The 26,628-nt window shown below is 51.9% G+C and overlaps 3 protein-coding genes across 10 annotated transcripts in view; 2 read left to right on the top strand and 1 right to left on the bottom strand.

Moving 5' to 3' along the window:
• The window catches only part of GATAD2A (GATA zinc finger domain containing 2A), a 104,709-nt gene extending 91,829 nt beyond the window's left edge, over positions 1 to 12,880 (top strand). For 5 of the 8 annotated variants that reach the window (XM_086698484.1, XM_086698480.1, XM_086698483.1 and 2 more), the window contains exons 7-13: positions 126 to 257; positions 425 to 592; positions 2,167 to 2,446; positions 5,404 to 5,702; positions 6,382 to 6,456; positions 6,745 to 6,940; positions 9,318 to 12,880. In XM_086698484.1, the coding sequence (XP_086554610.1) occupies positions 126 to 257; positions 425 to 592; positions 2,167 to 2,446; positions 5,404 to 5,702; positions 6,382 to 6,456; positions 6,745 to 6,940; positions 9,318 to 9,448 (1,281 nt within the window). In that variant the 3' untranslated portion in view covers positions 9,449 to 12,880. The remainder of the gene's footprint in view (positions 1 to 125; positions 258 to 424; positions 593 to 2,166; positions 2,447 to 5,403; positions 5,703 to 6,381; positions 6,457 to 6,744; positions 6,941 to 9,317) is intronic. The other 3 variants (XM_086698482.1, XM_086698486.1, XM_086698485.1) reach the window with 3 other exon arrangements.
• Positions 12,881 to 16,172: 3,292 nt separating this feature from the next.
• TSSK6 (testis specific serine kinase 6) lies at positions 16,173 to 17,873 on the bottom strand. The gene has a single exon (XM_025916550.2). It carries the CDS (start codon positions 17,131 to 17,133, stop codon positions 16,312 to 16,314), a length of 822 nt encoding a protein of 273 aa, XP_025772335.1. The 5' UTR covers positions 17,134 to 17,873; the 3' UTR covers positions 16,173 to 16,311.
• A 48-nt stretch (positions 17,874 to 17,921) lies between these two features.
• Positions 17,922 to 26,620, top strand: NDUFA13 (NADH:ubiquinone oxidoreductase subunit A13). The gene is made up of 5 exons (XM_025916393.2): positions 17,922 to 18,062; positions 24,442 to 24,520; positions 25,763 to 25,834; positions 26,179 to 26,248; positions 26,427 to 26,620. The coding sequence occupies exons 1-5, from the start codon at positions 17,969 to 17,971 to the stop codon at positions 26,544 to 26,546; spliced, it is 435 nt and encodes a 144-aa protein (XP_025772178.1). The 5' UTR covers positions 17,922 to 17,968; the 3' UTR covers positions 26,547 to 26,620.
• Positions 26,621 to 26,628: the final 8 nt, after the last annotated feature.

Genomic DNA, 26,628 nt, shown 5'->3' with positions numbered 1-26,628 from the left:
ATAGACATTTTAGTGCTTCCCCCCTGCCTTTTAAAACAAGTGTGTACTTTTACAAAACAGCAAACCTGTTTGTTTAAAAAAAAAAAAAAAGCCATGTAAAACCTGGGGTTCGGTGCCGTTGACAGACCTCTTCGACAAGAATGCCTGGCAGTGTCATCCCACCACCCCTGGTCCGCGGCGGACAGCAGGTGTCCTCCAAGCTGGGGCCACAGGCGAGCTCACAGGTCGTCATGCCCCCACTCGTCAGGGGGGCTCAGGTGAGCAGGGCGTGCTTTTAGGATGCAAGAGTGTCCAAGCAGCTCCAAACAACCAACCACCTCACAAGAACAACCCTTCCCAGTCATCAGGTTGGGGGCTCTGGGGCCCAAATCTTCCCTCCCTCCATCGTCCCTCTTACCATCTTATTCCCTATCCCACCCCACAGCAAATCCACAACATCAGACAACATTCCAGCACGGGGCCGCCACCGCTCCTCCTGGCCCCTCGGGCCTCTGTGCCCAGTGTGCAAATTCAGGGACAGAGGATCATCCAGCAGGGCCTCATCCGTGTCGCCAATGTCCCCAACACCAGTCTGCTCGTCAACATCCCACAGGTGAGGGCTGTGCTGAGTCAGGGTGGGGCACATGCCCTACAGACCCAACACATCAAGGGCCCACAGTCCTGGGGCATAGTCTTGTCACTGAAGTGGTATGGTGTGGCCTGCCCACTCAGAACCAGGCAAGGCCTTGTATACCCCATGGAGGTTTAGACTAGAGCTCCTTGGGACCTGTCACAGTATGAAAGTCACGAGCAGGAGTCCTGTGTTCAGAACTGTGGTCTAGCAGAGGTGGGTAGCTATTGAGAGGGGGAGAGGTGCAGAGCTGAATGGTGGGGGGAAGATTCAGGTTGCGTGTGGGACTCAGCATGTTTTGGGGGATGGATGAGGCCAGGTGAAGAATCTGATAGGCCTGGAGATAGATGCGGGGCACCATAGACTTCCCCACCCTCCTCCCTGTCAGCATGAGCACATGAGGGGAGCATGTCTACAAATGTCCTCACAGCACCGGCACATCTATTCTTAGCCGTGAGTCCCTTCACCTCTTGTACAGAGCCTCTGAGATGGGGTGGGTCTGTTTCCACCCAGCAGAGCCAAGAAGATGGGATCAGGGTGGGTGGGCAGGCTGGAAGCAAGAGCTTTATTGACAGATAAATTACTGGGTCTACAGCGGCTTTTGCTGATGGGTGTGTTAGCTTCTCTTCCTCCTATGGTGTGGTGCATCTTTGTCTGCCTCCCTCAAATAAGACCCCGGCCAACAGAGCTCTGGGCAGCATCCCTGCCTTCTCTGAAGTCAGGCCAGGCCAGTGTGCTATGATGGCTGGCTTCCTCTCTGTTGGGAGGCTTGCTCAACTCTGTGAGAGTGGTCCTGGGATAGCATCGTAGGCTCCCTGGGTCCTGTGATGTGTTGTGTGCAAGTTGTTGGGTATGTCTATTTTCCTGGGGGTGGTGTATGCTGCTTTCCTTAGATTTCCAGAAGGGCACTAATGAGGTCAACTCAGAGTTTTGAGGAAAGCGCTCGACAAGGTTGGGGGCTGGGTGAACTAGAGCAAGGAGAAAACGGAGCATTGGCCACTGGGATCCAGATGAAGGCAAGAAAAGTAGTGCAGGAGCACCAAAGATCAAGAGGGGGAAGGGGCAGGGATTGGTCCAGAAGCCGGTCTCCCCTGAAACCCCAATGAGGATACATGAGCTGAGTAAAACATTAGTCTCCAGATAAGCACACACAAAGATGCTCATGAAGGAAATGCCACCAGTGTTCTAGTGATCCACTGCCGTACTGCTGTAATGAAGGAGGTCACCTAGCCCTGTGCTGGGAGGAGGGCTGCTAGGCCATAGTGACAGGACAGTGACTGTGTTGCCTGAGTGGGGGTGCCCACTGCCCTAGTCGTGGTTTTGGTTTCATGGGTGTCCTCATGGCAAAACACAGCAAATTACAGACTTTAAATGCATGTAGTTTATTGGATATCAGCTAAACCTCAAGTATGTTTACAGGATTGGTCAATCTCATAGAGTGATGAGTTTAACGCTGCTTTGCCTGTTGCTTGCTGATGTCAGGAAGCTCAGAGTTATTGTCTTAAAGAGGGGTCAGGCACCCCCAGCACACTGACCAGGTTGTTATCTCCCAAAAGCCTTCCCCAGCATCGCTGAAAGGGACAACAGTCACCTCTGCTCAGGCGAACTCCACCCCCACCAGCGTGGCCTCTGTGGTCACCTCTGCGGATTCTCCAGCCAGTCGTCAGGCAGCTGCCAAGCTTGCGCTGCGCAAACAGCTAGAGAAGACGCTGCTTGAAATCCCCCCTCCCAAGCCCCCTGCCCCAGAGATGAACTTCCTGCCCAGCGCTGCCAATAACGAATTCATCTACTTGGTCGGCCTGGAGGAAGTGGTGCAGAACCTGCTGGAGACGCAAGGTGAGTGGGCTTTGGGGCCATTTTCATCTCTTGCCACTGAAGTTTCTCTTACGTAGGTTGTTTTGAATGCACAGCACGTGTTAGAATATCAGTTCTGCTTGCTGCGAGGCTTAGATTACTTTTTTGCTTGTTTTAGTTCTTGCATTTTTAAAAATACTTATTTTTGAAGTATAGTTGACATACAATGTTACATTAGTTTCAGGGTACATTATAGTGATTTAATAGTTTTATGCATTAATCAGTGTTCACCACAATAAATGAAGCCACCATTTGTCACCTTAGATAACTTCTTAAACACATGACAGTCACCTTTCTTCTCTTGTTGAGGCTGCCTCTGAGAGCTGGGCCCTGAGGAAGCCCGAGGCCCTGCACACATGGTCTGAGGGGGGTGAGAATCATTCCCCAACAGCTCTGTGACATTGGGGCAGGCAGAAGAGGGTGAGGAGAAACGTCTGCAGGAAGTTGACAGGCTTTGCTTCCAGATAGGGCTCTCAGGCTAGAACTTTCCAGAGCCTTGAGTGCTCTGAGCCCCCAAGGTGGGAGAGGGACACCTATGTCTGGGCCAGATTCCCTTGAACATCCTCCTTGGAAACAGTTTGGAAAGCACCACTTGCATGTTAGGTTTTAGGGATAAAAGGGCATATATCAGTTAGTGATCAAAAGTAACACTGGAAATGGAGGTGGGAAACCAGATATTGGCCCTTGGGAGGCCTCTACCAGATGCTGATGTGAAGATGTTCTTGTTCTGAGATTGATTTGTGGTGACTTTATTTGGGCAGCCAGCCTGAATCCTCTCCCTATGTGATCTCAGCAAATGCTCAGAGCTGAGGAGAAGGTGGAGCCATAACCAGTCCAGGGCAAGGGAGGGCTCAGTAGGCTTTAGACCACATACCTTGAATTGTCCCTTAGTACATGCCGACTGCTCCCAGGGCAAAGACTCTGGGGCGACCGTAATTGGGGCCCGTACAGAGGAAAAGCACCTTCTGCCTGCTTGCTTCTGCAGAGAGGGAGGGAGGCAGGTGTGTATAACAGGGAGCTGTGACCCCCGTAGTGCCTGCTTGCTGTCAGGGTGTTGGTGGGAGTGCTTTCTTCTCCCTCATTAGTCAGCATATCAGAGAATTTCCTCCTCAGGTGTTGTATTCAGTGCCTTTGAGAGGCAGAGCCCTCCATATGTAGGCAGGACCAGACCCAGGGCAGAGAACACCCAGCCGGCCACCTCAGATTTACTTGTAGCCTCCTTACTACACCCCACCCACCTACCCAACCCCATTGCTCTTAAAACAGTCCCCAACCACAGGGCCATATCAAGGATTGACCATGAGTCAGGTTGAGAGTAGGAGACCACAAAGGCCCAACCAACATTGGCTTCTGTAAAATGGGGGTGGTAGACTCTACTTGTCAAGGGGCCCCAGAGCCAGGCTCAGCAGGGAAAGGTATGAGCTGTCATATGGCTTGGATGTGTTTGGATCCCTTTGATGTCTTTATGATGGAGTGTTATTGGCAAAAGAGCTGCTGCGAGGCCAGTGCAGGATGGGTGGGTGGGAGACCCAAGTCAGGACACAATGCCCGTCCATCTGCAGCCATCTGCCCTGGGGACCTCCTCTCCCAGATCAGCCTTTTCTCTACCTGTTCTCTCATCAGGATTCAGTATCCCTCTCGTATTGCCCCAAACTGGTCCTAAGTGTGGGAGGAAGCTCTGAGCCCTATTTGAGGTGTCTCCTGATACCTCACAGAGCCTCTGTCTGGTTGGCTGTGTGCAGCCTCATACCGGCGTCTCCACTCTGGTGCCATTCATGCCCACCACAGCTGCCTAGGAGAAGGTACCTTGTCCTCCAGGCTTGGATGTTTGGAAGGGGATGTGCTCTTTTCACCAGAGCATGTTAGCTGCAGGTGAGGGCCTGGGGCTGGGGGCCTGAAGTAGACCCTGGGTGGCTGGATCTGGTGACATCTCATCTGCTCTGTGGGGTGAGGGGCTTCCCCAGTCTGATCCTGCACAGCCCCTCAGCATTTGGGGCAGTTTGGGCAGGCCAAGGGTCTCTCAGCAGCATGGTCTCTGATGTTAAAAGGAAGTTAAGCCCTTGAGTACTAGACACAAAAAGATAGTTGTAAAATGCCAAAAGTACCCCTTCCCTTTGGATGGCAAAAATAATTTTGATTCCATGCCTGAGCATGCACTTTACCTGGCTTTCCCCAGTCACCCTTCCTATGGCCAACCGAGGGGATGCCACGTTCCCATCTCAGAAAAGGGGGCCAAGGACCCAGAGCAGTTGTGTGCTCTCAGCTGGGCAGCAGGTATGAGTCCTGGCCCTGCTGCTGACTGGTGTGTGACTCTGCAAGTCACTTCATCTCCTCAGCCTCGGTTTTCTCCTCAGAAAAACCTTTAGTGGACTAGGGTGCCCTGTTAGGAGGTTATTGTGAGAATTGAACACCTTTGTATATGCACAAGACACTGGGTAGGATACTTGTCAGCATGAGTACTTGCTGGATGATTGGTCCTTATTTGACTTGCCCATCACAGCAAGGTGGGACCTGGAGGGGGTTACCATTTCCTTTTCACTGATGAGGTGTGGGAGGGTTGGAAAAACCTCCATCCTTGAAATTTAATGTTGCACTGAGGGTGGGAAAGGCAACTGGGAGGAGCCAATCTGAGAGCATTGATGTTCTTGAGAATTGGTACCCAGTGTACCTGGTCCATGGCATTTTCCAAAGCTTCTCAAATTCCCTTCTATTGGCAAACCTTCCCCAGGGCTGGCCTAGCGTCCACACACAGCACCCGGTATGTGTGTGCCAAACAGACATTGTCGACTTGGGATTTTGGTTCCTGATGCCAGCTGGGCCATGCAGCCCAGGGCACTGCTCTCGATCTGTCATGTGTCCTCATTCTGCCCTGGGATGGTAGGGGCTCTGACTCTGGCATCCTGTTCCTCTGACGTGAACCCACCTGTCTCTCCCTGCAGCAGGCAGGATGTCAGCCGCTGTTGTTCTGTCCCGGGAGCCCTACATGTGTGCGCAGTGCAAGACGGACTTCACGTGCCGCTGGCGGGAGGAGAAAGGTGGTGCCATTATGTGTGAGAACTGCATGGCATCCAACCAGAAGAAGGCACTCAAGGTAGAGCACACGAGCCGGCTGAAGGCTGCCTTTGTGAAGGCGCTGCAGCAGGAGCAGGAGATCGAGCAGCGCCTCCTACAGCAGGGTGCCGCCCCCGCACAGGCCAAGGCTGAGCCTGCCACTGCCCCACACCCCGCACTAAAGCAGGTGAGAGTCCTTAGGGAGCCAGAGCTGCAGCCCTGAGGCCTGGGATCATGGGCTGGGCGGCCTTGCCTCTAGGAGAGGAGCCTTGTTCCCTTGGCTGGGAGTTGTTGCTAGCAAGCAAGATGTTCCGACATTCTGTCTCACACTGGGCAGTCATCTGCCTGGTTGTTAACTGTGTGTCTAAATTGCATTTAATGGTGGCCTTTGGTGGTGAAAATACTAATTTGCAGTTTCTTTAGATTTTGTAGCTTTCACTTGCAGTGTTCCAGCTGACAAGTACTTCTTGTCTAAAACGACTTTTCTGAAAGCCACATTGAGATGCAAAAGGGGCATTTGGAAGAAATGTTCTAGCTAAATTAAGGAGAGAAGCAAGTTTGAAATCAAGTTTTTTGGCTGCTTTTTTTTTTTAATGCTTTGCTTTCCCACCCCTTATAGACCCAAAGCACCCCGTTGGCAACTTTTTGTGTCCTTGGAAGTCATTTGTAATTCACTAATAAATACATCTTCTCAAGATCCCTATGTAGTGGGTGGCTGTGCTGCCCTCGGGAAACAGCCTGTCCCATGGGGACTGGGCCTCATGCGGCCACAGCTGCTGCCCTTTGGTCACTCTAGGTCACCCTAGGCCGGCCTGTGGATGGTGCTGACCTCGGTTTCAACCCCCCCCTCCCCCCCGTTTGTGTAGGTCATAAAACCCCGGCGTAAGTTGGCGTTCCGCTCAGGAGAGGCCCGCGACTGGAGTAACGGGGCTGTGCTACAGGTCAGAACTGCGGTGCCGGGAGCCCCTGCACCGCGCCACCAACCAGCCCTCACGCCCCAGACTGTGACCACGTCAGTCGCCGACTGTCACGCTGCCTGCGTCTGTCTGTCTCTCCCTGCCTCCTTCCCCTCTCCCCCGGTGTAACTTACCTGGTCTCCTGATTTTGGACTTTAGGGACCCTGTGTGGGTGGGAAGAGGTCGGCCAGAGCACGGAGAGGCTGCGCTGAGCGTCTTGCCCTCTGTCATCCCCTTCCCCACATGAGCCATCATACCTTCTCTCTGCTGTAGGCCTCCAGTCAGCTGTCCCGGGGCTCAGCCACAACGCCCCGAGGTGTCCTGCACACATTCAGCCAGTCACCCAAACTGCAGAATGCAGCCTCGGCCACAGCCCTTGTCAGCAGGACCGGCAGACATTCCGAGAGAGCTGTGAGCACCGGCAAGGGCAATGCCACCACCAACTGGAAGAAGGCACCCCTGAGTACAGGTGGGTGGCCCCCACAGGGCTTAGAATGGGGACCTTGTCATGATGAGGTCCACAGGGGCACCTGGGTGGCTCAGTTGGTTAAGCATCCAATTCTTGATCTTGGCTCAAGTCATGATCTCACAGTTCGTGCATTCAAGCCTTGCTTTAGGCTCCATGCTGGCAGTTCCGAGACTGCTCAGGATCCTCTCTCTCCCTCTGTCTCTCCCCTTCCCCAGCTTGTGCTCGCCTCTCTCAAAGGAAATAAACCTCAAAAAGAAAAGAAAAGAAAAACATGCACACATACAGGTGAACAAAAATGATAGAAAGAGCCCTGAGACCCCAGACCTGTCCCCTGAGAACACCTGCTTCTGACTCTTCAGCTTAATCTCTGTTCACTAAATAAGATGCCCTGAACAGCTGGTAGCCCTGGGTAGATAACTAATTGCCCTTGTTTGCTCGCTCTATACCCAGACTCTAGCTCTTGACCCAAAACGTGGAGCAGACCCAGTTTGGGTAGTGTGTCTCACACACACACACACACACACCATCCAGCCAGTGGGCATCTGTCAGCACAAACAGTCTTGCCAACTCTGGGTGCCGTGCCTCCTCCCCACTCCCCCACCTTCCTGCCACAGGGAATGCCTGCTTTTGCTGTTATGTTTTACCTTCTCTGGTGCAGTAATTAATTTATTGTTGAGCCAGGCAGCATTCTTCATTCCCTGCTCTGTGGTTCACTCTTCCCACCCTCTGGCTTGGACAGGTCAGGTGGTGCAAAGTTGCAAGCTAGAATGAGAATGTGGTAGGGCGCCTTGGTGGGCTCAGTCAGTTAAGTGTTGATTTCGGCATAGGTCATGATCTCACGGTTCATGGGTTCGAACCCTGCACCAGGTTCTGTGCTGACAGCTCGGAGCCTGGAGGCCTGCTTTGGATTCTGTGCCTCCCCCTCTCTCTGCCCCTCCCCTGCTCATGTTCTGTCTGTCTGTCGCTCTCTAAAATAAATAAAAAACTCCAAAAAAAAAAGAAAAAAAGAAAAAACTCCAAAAAAACCGCAAAAACATTGGGGGAGGAGGAGGGAAATCCCTGGAGCAGGGGCAAGACCACGGTGGGCATCAGAGGACTCTTGAGGAGACCACATTTGAGAAACAACTCAAGGGAGGAGGGATACACTTAGGTGAGCATTCCCTAGTCTGCCACAGCCCCCATCATCCTTGGGTCATCCCCCACACCACTTGCCCCATTTTTTATTTATGTGCTGTCATTAAGGTGGCAGTTAAATATTTCCATTAAAAACAGGAAAGTGAAAAAGACACAGAGGTCTGAGAGAGACAGGTGAGTGCTTTCACTGTGGGAGTGAGTGCCCTGCCCCCCACCTGAGCTCGCTGTGTCCCTGTCAAAAGAGGAGGCACCATCATGAGATCTGTCTCCCTAGGCAGAACTGGGAAAGCCAGGCTGTCTGCAAACAAAACACCGGAGTCTGCTGTGCATGCAGCTGACCATAGAGTTAGAAATACGGCCAAATATCAGACTTCCACAGGATGTAGCTCAGGAAAGGGAGGACATTGGTCTGATTGCCGAAGAACCTATTCTGTAGAGCAGAGAGAGAGCATTTGTAAACATAAAGCGGGCAGAGATACTTTTGTGTGTCATGTTTAAGATGCAGCTAAGAACTCAGAGCAGTTTGGAAATTCCTTTTGTGGAAAATTTTGAAAGTATATGAAATCAGTGGGAAAAGTCCAATGCAGGTGTGTGCATGTGTACACAGTGGTAGGAGCCATGTAAAACTGCATATTTAAGGTAATATTTGAAAGGGAATATGAAGGAATAAATAGTTGCTGTGTTCAGCAGTAGGACTAGAGGTAAGTGTGTAATACTTTTAAAAACAGCATTTCCCAAAAGAGTTCTCCCAGCATTCCTAGTTAACCCTTGGTTTCTTGGCAGGACTCAGTCATGTTTCTCTTTAGAATGCATAGAGGTTTCCCAATTGCATTTGACCTCAAAACACTTGTTCCACAAAGTACATTAACCTCCACCAAAAGCACTCTTGGGGTAACACAGTGGTAGGGGGAATGGAATGGGGCAGTCTTTACCCCCAGGCCAGCCAAAAACCTATTTGTGTTGGGAGATTGGGGGTCGTTTCTTCATTTTTCAGTTGTAAAAGAGATGCTTGTTCATTGTGGAAATTTCGAGAATACAAAACAAAGATAACGGTGTTTCTACCCCAAGAGAACAAATGCTGTATTTCGGGGCTTTTCCCCTATTCTGCGTCTCCACTGGTGTGTCACTTGTGTGTAACTGAGTGCCCTACAGAGGTATCCTGCTCTTTTCACCATTCCGTGTTCCCTTTAATGTCATGAGATTATTACCACACCATTAAAACTGTCACTCTGTTCTTTTGCAGGTGGGGCCCTTGCGTTTGTCAGCCCGAGCTTGGCAGTGCACAAGACCTCCTCAGCTGTGGACCGCCAGCGGGAGTACCTCCTGGACATGATCCCGCCACGCTCCATCCCCCAGTCAGCCACGTGGAAATAGTGCGAGCCGGGCCCGGTGGAGAACAGGCTCCCTCCTCCCTCCCACCTGGCCCTGCCACCCTCCACTCGGGAAGACATCATGCTCCCCGAGAGAATGAGTGAGCGAGCGCCGGCCATGCTGCAGAAGCAAGGGCTCCATTCTTGGCTGCAAAATCTCGTCGCAGCTGAGGGGCTGCTTCACAGGTGGACGAGGAATATCACTGGGGGACCTTTCCCTTGGGCTTTTTTCCTTTCTTTGCCTTTAGTTTGCCCAACACCAGCAGAAAAGTGGACCTCGGGGGCTGGTTCTGCTTCCGGCCCTTCCTTTCAGCCCCCCTCTCCCCCCAATCTCCCCAAGCCCGGCAGGGTGCATGGACGGCTCACCCTGGACACTGTGACACGCTCGGCGAGACCGGCGCCCGGGGCTTCTGAAGTCGAGCGGAGCGTTCTGTTTTGTTTTTGCTTCTCCCCATCTTAGCCCTCCAAATCTTTGACTGCCTTCCTTCATGGCAATCTCTAGGTTGACAGATTTTTTTTTTTTTTTTTAATCACCTCATGATGATGGAGTTTAAAGTAAACCGTGCAGACCCAGGGGTCCCTGCCGAGCACGGCCCCCACACCCCAGAGGGTGGGCCACTGACTGCCCAGCTCTCAGTCTAGCAGAAGGCCTCTGCTGCTGCTCATCCCGGAGACCCCGGACCTCCCACACTTAGCAGAAGAACAAACTGCAACCCTGACCCAGACAGAGAGCCTGGAATCCCGGAAGCCGCGTACCGCCAGTGGAGGGAGGAGAGAATTGGCAGCAACATCTGGAGCCTGAGTGGGAAGTTAGAGGGGCAGGCTATTGTGTTTTTTGTTGTTGTTGTGGTTTTATTTTATTAAATTTTTCTTTTCCTACTTATTTTGATGGACAACATCCTAAGGTACCCTGGCCTATGCTCCTGTCAGGTGTGTCTGGTGGGGAGGTGCCCCTGCCCCTCCAAGATGTCAGGGTTTCTGTTTGGGTCTAGTTTAGAACCTTTCCTTAAAGCGGGGCCATGCTGCCAGGGGTCGCCTTCAGACCTTTTTTTTTTTTTTTTTTTTTTAATCCCTCTTTCGAGTCTACAGAAATGTCTTTCAAAGGATCAGGTCTGCTCTTAGTTTCATTTTGGTTTCTCCCACTCTTTAAAAATCAGTTCCATGAGGATAGACAGAAGCTGTCGTAAGTGTGCTGTGCACGGGGCTGTCTCTGTGCAGATGCAAGGGTGTCCTGTGTGCATGCACACACGTGTGTTGATGTGGAGATGGGGTACACTGCTCCCCACTTCAGCCCCAGCCCTAGTTTTCCTATCCATGCAGTTAGGGACTTAATTTAAAATCCTTATTTTGTAGGGCCGCCGCCTTCAAAACACACTGCTACAACATTCTAATAAAGGCTCATTTAACCCCCTCTCTCATGTTGTGTGAATATCCATGTTTAGCAACATTTTGACCTGCGGTAGAAGACTTAGTTTTGCAACATTCTAATTTTTTGTTGTGTAAAACCCTGTATTGCTCATTGATTTTTGTTTTGAGTGCATAACTTACATGGGCTGAAGGAGGGGAGGGTGGGGAAGAGTGGCTTTCATTCCAAGATCCAGGGATTTGGGGGATAGGAGGGATATTGACATTGGGGGGGGGAGGTGTTTTTACACCAAAAAATTAAGAGTATGCAAGCATTTCTATTCCTCACATTTTTCTGTGTGCCTGGCAAATAAATACTTGTCTTATACTACCCTGAGCTGTTAGCCCTCTCTGTTCAATGACATGGGCCAGGTTTTCCAAATCCTTCAAGAAGGAGCACCTGGTCTGGCCTCTTACGTGGGCAAACAGACCTCAGTTCTATGCAGTAACTTGGGATCAGGCATCCAGGCGAGAGTCACCTCTGCACTGGAGGGGTGTGCCAGGATTGTCACACCCCAGCTGGAGTTGAATGGGTCTGTGACTCAAGGGCCTGAGTTGAGCTGTGCTGCACAGGTTGGGCCTCAACCCCAGCCCATTAGAACCTCGCTCATCACTGTGCTCAGGAACCACCTCTGCTCACCTTGCCTGGCTGGACTTCTACCAGCCTCTGAGCTATTAAGGGAGCCTCATGAATTCAGTACAAATCCGACCACCACTGGTGGAGGATAGGGCTACAAGCCCTGGCTCTGCCTCCTCCAGCCCAGGGTCCCTGGGAATAATCCCATCAGGGGCCACTTACTGTGACATGTAACTTTTTTTTAAAGGGGACAAGAACGTGAGATGCCTTAATCTTTTGTTCATTTCTACTGTATCAAAACTCCTACTCCCCCCCCCCTTTTTTTTTTAGTTTCTCCCTTTGTGGTATAACTTCTCTGATAAGACCCAAATAAGTTCTTTGATGAGACTTACGATGTTACAGGAAAGGCATATTAAATCTCTCTGCATGTGGGGTTTGGACATACTCAGAAAGGATATTAATGTTAAGGGTGTTTTCCCAGCAGCAAAGCTCATCCCTCAAAATTGGCCGCAGTGCTGGGGTTCTGGTCTCTCCCTGGCCCCTGGGGCCTCAGACCAAGAGGACCTGGTTCCTAGGAGCAGTGAGAATTTGGGAGCCCTCAGTCCCAAACGATAAAGGTCCAGAGTTACCTGTGACATGAACTCCCAATGGCAACTGGGAAACTGTTCAAGATGCTGGCCACCTCTGGAAGGGTGAAGGTTTGCATATTTGAAATGGCCATATGTGTATACATGCATATGCACATAGATACCTGTGTGTCCACTTGGAGCCACCCATTGCTCTGGCCATCCTGCCCATGTCATGGGGCCCTGGTTCCTAGTATCCCAACCGTGATGTTGGGACCCACACCTTTGACAAGGCCGACAGTTGCCCTCCTTCCAGGGGTAGCCTCTGGTCCTGTCTGTACCCTGAGACCTTCATGAAGCAAGGCTTGGCCCCAGCGCAGAGGGAATGAAAGGCAACTGAGTACAGCCCTGCTGTGTTGCGGCTCCTGTGTCCTACATGTCATTTTCCTGTGGACAGTCATGGGGAGGGATTTTCTATATAATTTAAACATTCTCGTCACAGGGGTGTAGATCATGAAAAAGACAGTTGTTGCTGCTCCACCATAGGGTTTTTATTTGATGCTGAGCTATGCTGCACATGATGGTTGCCTAAAAAACTCGGACTGAGCTTTTTTTTTTAAAGGACAGCTGAAGTTTTATAATACTTAACAATGAAAGTGTAATAGACAGTTACACTAGTGCAGGGTATTTGGAAAGTGGAGTTTTGGGGGGTGGGTGGAGAGGTTGTCACTTGTATTTATTGTGACTCTAAATCTTTGATAATAAATGTAAAAAGTTGACCACCAAACCGGAATAGAAGTTCCAATGAACAGAGGCTGGAATCAATGGCTATACATTGTGTCATGAGGAAGTCTTAGAATCTGAAGGAAAATAAAGAAATGGACAATGAGTTGGCTGTATTTTTCTTTTGTCCCCCCAGTCCTGGTTTCCCTGCATTATTTTTGTCCCAGCTTTGGGGCAGCTTGGAGACTGGGGAAGGTATAGTAGGGTGATCCCTTGTTAATGGGGAAACAATGAGACACCTGATTCTTGGGCTTCTTTCAGACTTCATTTCCAAAAGTGGGTGGAGTATCTCCCCAAACTGGGCACTGTGGCTTTGCCTCTGGGCCTCCCATCTTCACCAGAACCTGTGGCTACTACTCTGTGGCCACAGAGCTGAGGGAGCAGGGTGAGGGTCCAGTGAGTTTTGCCCATCCACTGGTTCTTAGCCCCTTCCAGCCTCCACCCTGGAGTGGTAGGTTTTTCTGAAATTTTCAAGCTTGGCATCTACATTGGGTGTCTTTGCTGCAGGACATTATTAAAGATGTGAGTTTTCAGGTGTTCATCAATATTTGTTATCAGATATTGACACAGTTTCAAAAGTTACGCATAAAGTGAGACTTTTGATCACTGGTAAATTCTAATGTACATAAAATATAAGCCTGTTTTCCTAGCTGCTTTTATTTTTTGCAGTTTGTCTTTTGTTGTTGTTGTTGTTGTTGTTGTTGTTGTTGTTGTTGTTGTTGTTGTTAAGACCTTCCTGCCTCTGGCCTGGGGGTGTTGATTGTCCTCTCCAACCACCACAACTGGCTAGGCTTCATATGGGTAAGACACAGAACTGCTAACACTGACATTAGAGAAATTAAGCCCAAACCTGTCCCAGTCCACCTGTGACATCCTGACTGGTGCCCCATGCCCCAACACTGGCTGCAAGAAGCACATTTATGGGGCATTTTCTCGGGGGCTCAAAATTCAGCCCTCAGTGAGTTTTCACTGAGGCAAGCACAGGCTCCTCAATTGTTCAGAGGTGAGTCTCAAGCAGCTTCTCCAGCCAACAAATGGGACAATTGCCCTGGTCCCTGAGGCCTTGTCCCCTCTGAACTGAGCCACACAGGTCTGTGGCTATGGGGTAGGAGGAGCCCCAGGCCCCATTGCTCACACAGATTAAGGCACATGCCATACCCCAGGCACTAGAACCCCACCTTGTGACAAGGGCAAGGAGGGAAAGAATGGGGTGTCAGGGAAGAAGTGACTTGTTAGGCCAAGTCTGGAATGAAGACAGAGGGAAAAGTGGTAGGGAATGGCAACAGCCAATGCAAAGGCTCAGAGGTGAGACCAAACCTGGAGAGTCAAGGACAAGGAAGGCAGTGTGGCTGGATCACGGGGCAAAAGGATGAAGAAGTGGGTTTCATTCTGAGAGTGGTGGGACCCTTAAGAAGGCTCAGGATGCCATCCTTCAATAACCCACAGCCCTTCCCAACAACCTGGAGGTTGTTCCCACTTCCATTTTCCAAGGTATGGTCCAGACCAGAAGAGACGCTTTTCTAGCGCAAACCAGAGGGGGTGGGTTTTCTCTCAGCTCAGATGTGAACCAGCCAAGACTAGAGGCAAGGCACTTTCTCCTCTCTTAGCCTCAATTGCTTCAGCTGTCTCTTTAAGGGGGTTAGGGAAGAGCTGGTAGTTAACGCCCAGGGCACCTGAGAGCCACGAAGGGTGAGTGAGCAGGAGCAGGGCATGGGCAGACCCACAAGATGATCGGCCTCCTTGGGAAATGCGTGGAGCTCCGATGGAGGCGAGCAGGATTAGGGCTTAGGGAGACATCTCCACACACCGCAAATGAGAGACAGCTGCTGTCACTAAACTCAGTAATCTCATTGCAACAAAAGTCCCCAATCTCCCCCAGGCCCTGTGGAGTCCCCTGTCCAGATACACACCTCTCCACCTCTTCTTCCTCCCTCTCTATTCCAGCCATAGACCTTCCTGGCATTACCCAAACACACCAGCTCCAACATATCTTGGGAACACTTGGAACACTTTCCTTCTATTTCCAGTGACTGATTCCTTCAGGGTTCAGCTCAAATGTCTGCTTCAGTCCTTCCTTGGTAACTCGTCCTTCCCCTCACCCAGCTTTTAGCACAAGTTACAATTCTTTTTTTTTTAATTTTTTTTCAACGTTTATTTATTTTTGGGACAGAGAGAGACAGAGCATGAACGGGGGAGGGGCAGAGAGAGAGGGAGACACAGAATCGGAAACAGGCTCCAGGCTCTGAGCCATCAGCCCAGAGCCCGACGCGGGGCTCGAACTCACGGACCGCGAGATCGTGACCTGGCTGAAGTCGGACACTTAACCGACTGCGCCACCCAGGCGCCCCAACAAGTTACAATTCTTTACACGCCATTCATTTTTTACTTGACTTTTTACTTGCCTCCTAGCTGAGGGCAGGGATAGATCCAAGCCTCTTTGCTGAGTCCCAGAGCTTGGCACACAGTAGGCATTCAATAAATGTATGAATAAAGAAAGGACTGAAGTAACCAGCTTGCCCAGCAGTCTCATGCTTTGACCTTGACTCTCCCCTCCCCCTGCCCCAGACAACTTCTTTACCAAGGAAGGACTTTTACTAAGGAGAGCTTCCACCACCTCCCCAACTCCACTCCAGCCTTTTCTGGTTTCAAATTCCAGCTGTGTTCCTGGGCAAATGACATCTGTATGGGCCTCAATTTCCTCATCTGTAAACGCTCAATTTATGTTAAAGCAGGAGGCCCCCACCCCCACGCGGTTCCATCCTTAAACACGGGCAGGGTGCTAGGATCCTTGCTCCCCAGCCCAGCAATTTCATTGCCATCACGACACCTGGGATGGCCCCAAAGCCCTTTCGAGTCGGCTGAGGTTGGAGAGCCCAAAAGTCTGGTTTGAATCTTCCCAATTCCCTTTTGAGACCTAGGACAAGAACCTCAACAAGCCTTTTCTACAATGGGGCTCCACGCCTGCCTTCCCCTGCGGGATGAAACACCCTCCCCCCCCCCCCCCCCCCCCCCACACACACACACTCGGTAAAAGGGGGCCATTGCCAGAGGCAGGTGCGAGAAAGAGCGACTTTATTGCAAGTTCCAATGAGGCAGCGCCGGGAGCTTGCCGTCCCTCACACGCATTCCCGGCTGTCTCGAGGAGGGCGCCCTTCACACGCGTCCACTCGCTGGCAGCTCCTCCAAGTAGCCACGGCCTGCCTGCAGCCATCGCTCATTCCGCGCTAGCGCAATGCTTCCGATTCCTCTCGTCCCTTCCCCTCCCGGGGACTTCTCTTAGGAAAGAGAGGAAGCGCTTGCGCCCTCTTGCTCTTGGGATCATAGGGAGAGGAGCTAGATTCTAAACAGGGGCGACTGCAGCCCCAACCATCCAGAGAAAGGAAAAGCGGAGGGGGGGGGGGGGGAACAGGGGGAAAGGGGGTGTGCGCGTGCGCAGTGGCGCGTGTCGGCTCCGCGGGAGTACGGAAGCACGCCTCGCACGCGTGCGCTGCGCTTGCGCAGTGCTCAGGGCGGCGTAAATGGCGGGAACCCCGGCTTCTAGCCAGAGTCCCCAGCACGCAGCCAGCCGTTGCGCGCTACCTGGCCCGCTGAGGGCCTGGAGGACGGGCTGAACTGCAGCAATTCAGTGATCAGGGCCTTGCAGCGCTCGGACACCTCGAGGCCGTCGGGGTAGAGTACGCCGCGCTTCTGGCGCCTGGGCAAGCCAGCGATGTCCGAGTCGTCGAAGGGCATGCACCCGGTGACCATGACGTAGAGCACGACGCCCAGGCTCCACACGTCGTACTTCTTGGGGTCGTATGGGATGCCCAAGAGTACCTCAGGCGACGCGTAGGCAGCCGAGCCGCAGTAGGTGGTGCTCAGGTCAGGATAGCCATGTGCCTGGCGACCAAAGCCAAAGTCAGTGAGCTTCACTCGGCGCTCGTCGGGGCTCAGCAACACGTTTTCGCACTTGAGGTCACGGTGCACCAGGTGGTGGTCATGCAGGTAGCGCACAGCTCCGGCGATCTGCGCGAAGAGGTCGCGCGCCTGACCCCCGGGGATGCGCCCGTTGCGCTGCACTGCCTGCAGCAGGTCGGTGGCAGCCGCCTCCATCACTATGTACAGCTTCCCATTGCACACCTCGATGAACTCGAAGACGTGCACGATGTGCGGGTGCCGCACGCCCCGCAGGATGGACAGTTCGCGGGGCAGGAACTTGTTGACAAAGTCAGGTGGCGCGCGCCGCCGGTCCACCACCTTGATGGCCACCGTGCCCTTGTACTTCTTGGACGTGGCCACCTTCACCTTGGAGTAACTGCCCTCGCCTATCGTGCGTCCCAGCTTATAGCCGAGTTCGCTCAGAAGTTTGTCGCCTGACATGGTGGCGCCTGGGGCGCGCGGGGAGCAAGAGGCGGCTGCTTTCGGAGGGCGGCCGGACTCCAATCTCGGGCCTAACCCATGGCGCTTGGCACCTGCACACCCGCACCCCCATGTGCCCACTCCCGGGTCCCTGCCCCTGCGGAGCCTTTTATTGCCCAGGTAACAGTTTCTGCCTTGTGAAGTGACTGTGGGCGTCACCCCGCCTCGGGGTAAGGGCCCCTTGGACCCCGCCCTGCAGGGTCCCCCAAGGCCATCAGGCTTTGTGACTCATAATTGCTCTGAATGCCCCAGTTCCCATTAGAGGCTATTGGCAAGGGGTCTCGACCACGACCGGGAAGCAGAATCTGTGCCTGGCACTGGGGAGGCTCCTCATGAGTCAAATACGAACAACAGTCGTCCCCCAACTTCGTGTACCCAGCCCTAGCCATGTGAAGCTCTGGGCTGCCCGCAGTGCCCCGCGACGGGGAGAAAACGAGAGGGGGCTTAATTCGGTGACCTGGCTCTGAATGGTCCGAGCATCGCACCAGAGGGAAGGTGTAGGGGAGGGAGGTCCTTTAGGGCAAGGGCCCAGGCGACCGGACGAGCTCCAGGCGTCTACACCGACTGGGCTAAGCTCCGTCTGAGAGAAGAAATAGAGTCCTCGGCTGCAGCCTGGTTGCCCAGACGATCCCTGAACCCAGTCCCGGAGCTCTACTTCGCTGTAGGACCGCTACCCTAGCGTACTACGTGCCCTAGTCCTGCCTAAGACATGCGCGGTACGTTCCGCCACACTCATCATGGCGGCGGCCGCCGGACGTAACTTCCGCCCGCGGGCGGAAGCACGGGTCCTGCGAACATGGCAGCGTCGAAGGTGAAGCAGGACATGCCCCCGCCGGGGGGCTATGGCCCCATCGACTACAAACGGAACCTTCCACGTCGGGGACTGTCGGGTCAGTGTCGCACTGCGCCGGGGTGTCAGGGTTGGGACTTCAGGGCGCCGCGAAGGGAGGTGGAACCCGAGGATCCCCTATCGCTTCTGTAGTAAGAGGCTGCTACTTGCAGTCAGGCCATCCAGAGTAAAACTGGTGAGGAAACGGGAACATTGAGGGAATTTAGAAGATGTTCCTCTCTGGTAGTCCCTACCTGTGGATGTCCCAGGAATACGTATTCTTAAATTTTTTAGATGTTTTAGTAACATTTTAAAATTGTGTTATTGGGTTCAACACAGAAAAATGTAAAAAAAAAAAAAAAAAAAGTAGAAGGGTCACATGCTTTGCACCCAGGGTTAACAGAGAAATACAAACTTTTAAACAAGGGTAAATACATTTCCCATAACTCGAGGAACTTTACATTTAATGTTACGCAAATATGCCTCAATTAAAAAAAATATATATGGGCATGGTTTAAAAAAAAAAAAAAAGGTAATTCAGCCAGTGGGAAAGTTAGTATCAGGTGAAAACTCAAGCTCTTCCCAAGCTCTTGGCTTTTTTGTGTCCCGGAATAGAGGTTGGCAAACTTTTTCTATAAAGGCCCAATAAATATTTTATGCTTTGTGGGTGCCTGGGTGGCGCAGTCGGTAAGTGTCCGACTTCGACTCAGGTCACGATCTTGAAATTTGCGAGTTTGAGCTTCCTATCCGGCTCTGTGCTGAGAGCTCAGAGCCTGGAGCCTGCTTTGGATTGTGTGTCTCCCTTTCTCTCAGACCCTCAGCCCTTCCCCTGCTCATGCTCTGTCTCTCAAAAATAAATAAACATTGGGGTGCCTGGGTGGCTCAGTGGGTTAAGCATCTGGCTTTGGCTCAGGTCACGATCTCACGGTTCCTGAGTTCGAGCCCAGCGTTGGTCGCTGTGCTGACAGCTCAGAGGCTGGAGCCTGCTTTGGATTCTGTGTCTCCTCCTCTCTCTGCTCCTCTCCTGCTCACATTCTGTGTCTCTCTCTCTCTCTCTCAAATAAATAAATAAACAAACAAATGTTAAAAATTAAAAAAAAAAAATTTTAATGTTTATTTATTATTGAGAGAGAGAGAGAGAGAGAGAGAGAGAGAGAGAGAGCAAGCACGAGCGGGGGAGGGGGAGAGAGAGAGAGGGAGACACAGAATCTGAAGCAGGCTCCAGGCTCCCAGCCGTCAGAACAGAGCCCAACGTGGGGCTCGAACCCACAATTTGTGAGATCATGACCTGAGCTGAAGTCAGACGCTTAACCAACTGAGTCACCACCCAGGAGCCCCTAAAAAATTTAAAAAATAAAAAAGATGTGATTCAGTTAACTTGCTAGTAAATTGATCCTTTAAAAAAATAAATAAACATTAACAATTTTTAAAAAATTATGCTTTGCTAGCCAGATGCTCTCTATCCACTGCCGCTGCTTTTTTTTTTTTTAAACAACTGTTTACAAACCTAAAAGTGTTCTTAGCCCGAGAGTCATTGAAAAAACAGGTTACAGGCTAGATTGGCATCACATTGGCACTTGACTCATCGTAGAATAGATTGAACAAATACAATGTGATGTGAATGTCTTCATTTCTTTTCTCAAAGTATAACTTACTCCCAGACCAGTGTATCCCTCAGGTGTGTGGCATCAAGTCTGTTTATGCATGTGCACCTGTGTGACCTGTACCCAGACCAGACTGCAGAAGGGTCCCAGCCCTTGGTCCTCCCTGGACTCCTAGTCAGCATCTCTCTCTCTTTCTCTCTTTTTCTGTCTTTTAAAGTTTATTTATTTATTTGGGGGGGGGGGGGCAGAGCCCGATGAGGGGCTTGAACCCACAAACCGTGAGATTATGACCTGAGCTGAAATCAAGACCCCAATGCTCAACCAACTGAGCCACCCAGGTGCCCCTCTTTTTTATTTTTAAGTCACAAATGTGCCCTTCATTCCAGTCCCCTTCCAGTTCATGACACAGTAGTGCTTCTATACCATTATCTAGGGTTAGGCCTCCTAGTTGCACCCCTTCACACCAACTTGCATTGTACTACATACAAACCCATCCCAGTCTTTCCTGGCTGCAGAGGGGTGAGGAAGAGACCCCTTCTGGCGGCGTGGTCTTTGTGTATGTACGTGCTTTCAGTAATTGCTTGTTGAATGCGCACGTGGCACTGAGCCCTGTCTGGAAGAGCTCACAGCCTAGCAGAGGAGATTAAAATAATCACACCAGAACTTCTCATTTTGGTGAGGCCCCAGATAACCAAGGCCTGCTTTACCCAGGGTGGGCTGGAAGGTCCTCTCTGAACAATCCCCAGGGTGGAGGGAACAGCAAGTGCAAAGGCCCTGCTATCCATCCTGCGCCCCACCCTAATCATCTTTCCTGTGCCCCTCCTCCAGCCTTGCTTTTGAGCCTTGTTCTCATTAGCCCTACCCTCCCTTGCTCCCGTAAGGCACCCAAGCCTGGCACCCACTCCCCTTCTCTCTGCCTACATCACTCTCCACTAGTGTCCTAGAACATGCCAAGCTGGCTCAGGCCTTCTTTAATTTATGCTGTTCCCAAAGTGACTGCTACCTCCATCTTTTCCACTCAGCTCTCTTCTCTCCGCTCCTTCCTGTGCCCAATAGGTGGGCCTTTTTTTTTTCCTTTGTGTCTTTAACATTTTTATTGAAATTCACAAACCAGACCAGACCATTCACCTATTTCATGTGTACAAATTGTTGATTTTAGTCTATCCAGAGTTGCGTAACCATCCCCCGGATCTAAGTTTATAACACTTGCATTACTCCAAAAGGAAACCCCATGAACAGTCACTCCCCATCCTCCCTCCCCCAGCTGCTGGCAACCACCAGTCTGCTTTCTGTCTGGTATGGATTTGCCTGTTCTAGATATTTCGTATAAATGGGTCCTACTCTATGTGGCCTTTGGTGTCTGGTTGCTTTCACTCAGCAGGATGTTTTTATTTTTTAATGTTTTTATTTTGAAAGAGAGAATATGTGAGTGGGGTGGGGGGGGTGGGGGCGGGCAGTGAGAGATGGGGAGAGAGAGAGAGAGTCCCAAGTAGACTCTGTGCTGAGGGCCCTCAGCACAGAGCCTGACTTGGGGCTCAATCCCACTAACTGAGAGACCGTGACCTGAGCTGAAGTCAAGAGTCAGATGCTTAACCGACTGAGCCTCCCAGGCGCGCATAATGTTTTTAATGTGAATATTGTAGCGTGTGGCAGTTTCTTTCTTTCTTTTTTTTTTTTTTATGGTTAAATAATATTCTGGTGTGAGTGGACCACAGTTTGTGTATCCATTTACCACTTGATGGACATTTGAGTTGTTGCCACATTTTGGCTGCTGTGAGCATTCCTGTGCAAGCTTCTGTGTGGATATGTTTCATTTTTCTTAAGTGAAATTTCATCTAGGAGTGGCCTAGCTGGGTCAGATGGTAACTCCACATTTAACATTTTGAAGAACTGCCACACTGTTTTCCAAAATTAGCTGTTCTGTTTTACGTTTCTACCTGCAGTGTATTGAGTTCCAGTTTCTCCATCTTTGCAAAACACTGATTATTTTCCTTTTTTTTTTTTTCTTTTTTCTTTTTAAAATTCTAGCCATTCTGGTGGGTGTGAGGTGGCATCTCACTTTGGTTTTGATTTGCATTTCCCTGGTGACTAATTATGTAGGGCATCTTTTCATGTGTTTATTGGCCATTTGTATAACTTCCAGGAGAAATATCTTCAAGTCCTTTGTACTTTTTTTTTTTTTTCTTGGAGAGAGAGAGAGAGAGCTGGAGAGGGGGCAGAAGGAGAGAGAGAGAATCTCAAACAGGCTCCTCACTGTTAGTGCAGAGCCCGATGAGGGGCTTGAACCTATGAGCCATGAGATCATGACCTAAGCTAAAATCAAGAGTCAGATGATCAACTGACTGAGTTACCCAGGTGCCCCTGTACATTTTTTTGATTGGGTTCATCTTATTACTGAGTTTGCAGAGTTCTTTATACATTTTGGATATCATTCCCTTATCAGATACAAGATTTTCAAGGACTTTCTTCCATTCAGCTTGTTGACAGTATCGTTTGTGGCACAGAAGTTTTTCATCTCCATGAAGTCTAGTTCATCTATTTTTTTTTTTTCTTTTTGCCACTTGTGCTTCTGGTGCCAAAGCTAAGAAGCCATTATCTCATGCAAGGTCTCAGAGACTGACTCATCTGTTTTCTAAGAGTTTTATAGTTTTAGCTCTCAAATTAAGGTCTTTGATCCATTTTGAGTTAATTTTTGTGCATGGGGGAAGGAAAAAGTACACTTTATTCTTTTGTGTGTGGTTGTCCACTTATCCAATTTGCTGAAAGACTATTCTTTTCCCGTTGAATTGTCTTGGCACCCTTGTCCAAAATCAATTGACCGTGAATGTGAGGGTTTATTTCTGGACTCCCAGTCAGCTCTGTTCCATCGATGTACATGTCTACCCTGGTGCCGTGCCACGCTACGCTATTTTATCTTGTACACACAGCTGGGTGTTAAGTTTTGAAACTGTAAAGTGCAAGTCCTCCCCCTTTGTTCTGTTTCAGAATTGTTTGGTTAATCTGATCCCACGAATTTCACAATCCGCTCTTCAGTTCCTGTGGGGCTGGTAAAGGGGGAAGGTTGGGATTCCGAAGGTTGGGTACCGCGCTGAATCGGTACCTTAGTTTGGGGGAGGGCTGCCGTCTGAACAGTGTTAAGTTCCAGTACATGAACACAGGATGTTTATTTATTCAGGTCTTCTTTACTCATGGCCTGCACCCCCTTCTGGGCATGCCCTTCGTCAGCCTCCACCACCAGACGGGCAGCTCCTGAGGCACAGACCCATACTGAGGGATTGGGGTCTCGGCCTCGCCACTGTCAGCAAGAAAGGGCTGCACCATTGTAAAGGCCCCCTTATTGGAATTTATTTTACTCAGGGGCCCACACGGGTGCTTGGTGTGAAGGCAAGAGGTTTCCGTGAGGACAGCCCAGGCTTATCCCCTGGGTCGAAAGAAGAGGCCCCTGGGCTCCTCTGCAGCTACTGAAAAGAAAGAGGCAGCTCTTCTAAAACGCTCCTGCCCAGCACAGGTGGTCAGCCATGTGTAAGAGCCACAGGTGCACTGGAAGCTGGTCCCAGGCACTCGGGCCTCGAGAAAGGTTCTGCCTCTGTGCACAGGAAGCAGGGTGCCCTCGTTGTCCCACCTTCAGTAACATGGAAGTATCTTAGCTCATATTTTTAACAGGTTTGACTGAGGGGCTAAAAAATCTAACCAGTTCCTCATGAACCTCTGGGTCCAGCAGAGGTGCCAGAAAAGCCCTGTGCTGGAGCTGAGCTGAAGAAGAAGGACGAAGACCAGGACAACAGAGGCCCCTTGCAGACGCGGAGCAGGGCTGCGACTCCCAGAGTCCCCACTGTGCACCCCCACAGGTTCTAGGGAGTGGCCTTACCCACTATTTGCTGGTCATTTAGTGGCTGTTAACTGGAACTTGACCTGCCTGAGCTTGTCAGTTCTTCCCAGCAGCCACGAGGCCCGTCCAGGGAAGAGATCACAACTCAGAAGATGAGAGGGTATGGGGTGAGCCAGTCCCAGCCAGGCCCCAGGCAGCTTGGGCCTCCCTGAAGACCCCAGCAGGCCCACAGCCTGTCAGTCAGAATTATAGTGCAGGTGCCTGCTGGTGCTAGTAAATATTCATGGCAGCCTCTGTCCCCTGGTGTCCAGGCAGGGGGCTTGACCCTGCTGGGCCAGGAAGCAGCAGCACCCCCGGGAGCCCGGGGTGGGGATGGGGGGCTGGGCCGCCCCTGCAGGGCACTGCTTGCCTCTGGCAGCCCCTCCCAGCTCCTTGTGGGCAGCACTCAGAGAAGTGGCCCAGGCAGCCGGAGCCACCATGGAGCTGGGCCCAGCTGTAGATACTACCCTTCCCCGTGGAAGCACCTGCTGACTGGGAACCAAACAAGATTGTGGGGCTGGGGCCACCCGATCATACACAGCAAGGCCTTCGGGCCCTCCTGCAAGCCCTGCTCAGCCTGTACCTTCCAGAAACGGGGATGGGGGGATGGGGGGGCGGAGGTGTGTCAGCTGCAGCTGCCGCACTTGTCAGAGGAAAGCCGAGGCAGCCTGGTGTCCCTGCCTGCAAGGCAGGTGCACGGAATCGAGAGTCGTCTGCAGTTGGGAAGGACGGGTCCAGGGGAGAGGGCTGGTGGACATTCCACAGAGACAAAAAAAGAATCTGAAGAAATACGCACTAGAGACGGTACTGGCCATCTCTAGGAGGGGGTCACTAAGACTTTCACCTTCTCTCGCGTCCATATTTCCGGTGTCCGTGCACAGCAAGCAGATTGTGCTTCATGAGAAGGAACTACAAGGGGTGGCCTTTCCCGAGGGTAGGCACTGAGCTGGTGCCCCCTTTCCCCACAGGCTACAGCATGTTTGCTGTGGGCATCGGGACCTTGCTGTTTGGGTACTGGAGCATGATGAAGTGGAACCGAGAGCGCAGGTAGGCCCCAGGCTGGGGACCGTGGAGTGCACCTGTGGTCTTGGTGTCCCTTGGGGCCCTTCATCAGCCCCTCAAGGCTCAGGAAGTATGGGCCTTCCAGAAAGAAATGGCAAGAAAGGAGCTCTTCACCAGGTATCTCTTGGCCTCCGCTGCTAGGGACTCGAGGGTTGGGATTAGGACAACCCATCAGGTGGAGGTGGAGGGCAGGCTCAGGACATGCTCGTTTAGTGGGTTTTTTGTCAGTGTTAACCAGGCAAAGAGGACAGTAAGGGCTTAGAAACAGGCCATGCAACACAATGACCCTGCCAGCCACATGGGGCCTGAGGGACCGAGGCAGATAGTGGCCTCCATTCAGACTCTCGCTGCCTCTAAGCTGTCAGGATGCCCTGCCAGGTGACCTCTTCTGATTGGCCCCTTACTGGCTGGGCCCCTTTGCCCTGCCACACCCTGTGATATGTGTCCTTAGCACCCCCCTTGAGCTCACTTGCCCCCCACAAGTCTGGGAATCCCCAAGGGTGGTGGTGGAGAAGGCCAGCCTGTGTCAGGTGCTCAACATTGTTGAGTGAGCTCAAACCGGGTCCAGCTGCCCCATATGCACCACCCACAGGAGTATGGACACGGTGACAATAGTGTGGGGCTGTGGTGGGGCCAGCAGCCTGGGGTGGGGATGCTCCTCTGGGTTTGGGAAGATGGGAGGAGGTGTGAGGGCTGGAGTGGGGGCTGAACTTCATCCAGACCCTTCCCTGTGAGGCTGTGAGATTTCTGGCGATGAGGGGACAGGGCCAGGGGCCACATCACTGGGTGCTGCGCCCTCAGTATAGATGGGGCTGGTGGCTTGGAACACACAGAACTGCCTGCCCCGGGCTCACACCCCAGGGTTATTTTGACAGGAAGGGGATATGGTTTTGTAGGGCCCAGAGCCCTGTGATGAAGGTCCCATCCCCTGTCCCCAGTTCACCACAATCATCAGGCCAGGGCTATTTTTAGGATTAAAAACTAAAGTTTTTAACTGAAAAGAAAGTGCGAAGCCATCAGTCTTGTAGGCCAGTGCCTGTGCCAGCCCACATGCCCACACCCCGCCTTCTCATCTTCTTGTGGGTAGAGCTTACTCCCCAAGCCTGCCCCACTCACTTGCCTCTCTGCCGGCTCCCCTCCCCACGCATCAGCCTGAGTCTGAGGCCACATCATCTACCCCGAACTCCAGCCTCATCTGATCTGACTGTTGGTTTTTGGGTTTCACAGGCGCCTGCAGATTGAGGACTTCGAGGCCCGCATTGCATTGATGCCACTGTTGCAGGCAGAGAAGGATCGGAGGTGGGGCTGCTGGGACCAGGGTTGGAAGGTCACAGGCCTGAGTGTCCCAGCCTGCAGTGCAGGACATGACAAAAATGCATTTGGGGGCTGACAGCTGTGTCCTGGCATATGCAGGGGAGACCCAAGGGCTAGAATAGGAAGGCTCCCTGGAGGAGGGGACATTGAGGCTGCAGCAGGAGGACGGTAAATGTTTGTAGGGGAAGGAAAGGACAAGAAGGGTTGGCACATGCAGGGTTGGGAGTGGCAGGAGGTGATTGGGATGGAACAGGGAAGGATCTGGCACGTCTTTTCGGGAGTCTCTCGGTGCTCAGGCCTGTCCCCTACCGCCCATTCCATCCCCACAGGGTTCTGCAGATGCTTCGGGAGAACCTGGAGGAGGAGGCCATCATCATGAAGGACGTGCCTGACTGGAAGGTGGGCCCTGGGTAGGGAGGGTGGGGGTCCAGGCCCCCTGCAGGAACACAGCCTCCCAGGGAAAACCTGGAGCCGAGAGGGGTAGTGGGTGCCAGGTGTGAGGAGGGGAAGGCAGCAGTAGGCAGTGTGGGCCTGAAGGGGTAGCTGCACCCCCACCCATACCCCACTGTTCCCACAGGTGGGTGAGTCTGTGTTCCACACAACGCGCTGGGTGAACCCCATAATGGGCGAGCTCTACGGGCTGCGCACGAACGAGGAGATTCTCAACGCCGCCTACGGCTTCACATGGTACACATAGGGGCCTGCACCCCTCTGACTACTGGACCCCTGCACCCTCCCCCCTGGAAAGAATAAATGCTCTGGAGACCTGTTTGCCTGTG

Source organism: Puma concolor, chromosome A2 (genome assembly GCF_028749965.1).
Source record: "Puma concolor isolate L17-30 chromosome A2, mPumCon1.1.hap2, whole genome shotgun sequence".
In the NCBI taxonomy this organism is placed as follows: domain Eukaryota; kingdom Metazoa; phylum Chordata; class Mammalia; order Carnivora; family Felidae; genus Puma; species Puma concolor.
Note: the sequence above shows the minus strand (reverse complement) of the source record. Positions and strands in the feature narration are given on the sequence as shown.

Excerpts from the sequence above, each read along its gene's own strand:
- NDUFA13 (XM_025916393.2), top strand. The coding sequence starts at position 17,969 with ATGGCAGCGTCGAAGGTGAAGCAGGACATGCCCCCGCCGGGGGGCTAT. Across the intron at positions 18,063-24,441 it reads TCCACGTCGGGGACTGTCGG|GCTACAGCATGTTTGCTGTG; the intron begins GTCAGTGTCGCA and ends CTTTCCCCACAG. Across the intron at positions 25,835-26,178 it reads CAGGCAGAGAAGGATCGGAG|GGTTCTGCAGATGCTTCGGG; the intron begins GTGGGGCTGCTG and ends CCATCCCCACAG.
- TSSK6 (XM_025916550.2), bottom strand. The coding sequence starts at position 17,133 with ATGTCAGGCGACAAACTTCTGAGCGAACTCGGCTATAAGCTGGGACGC.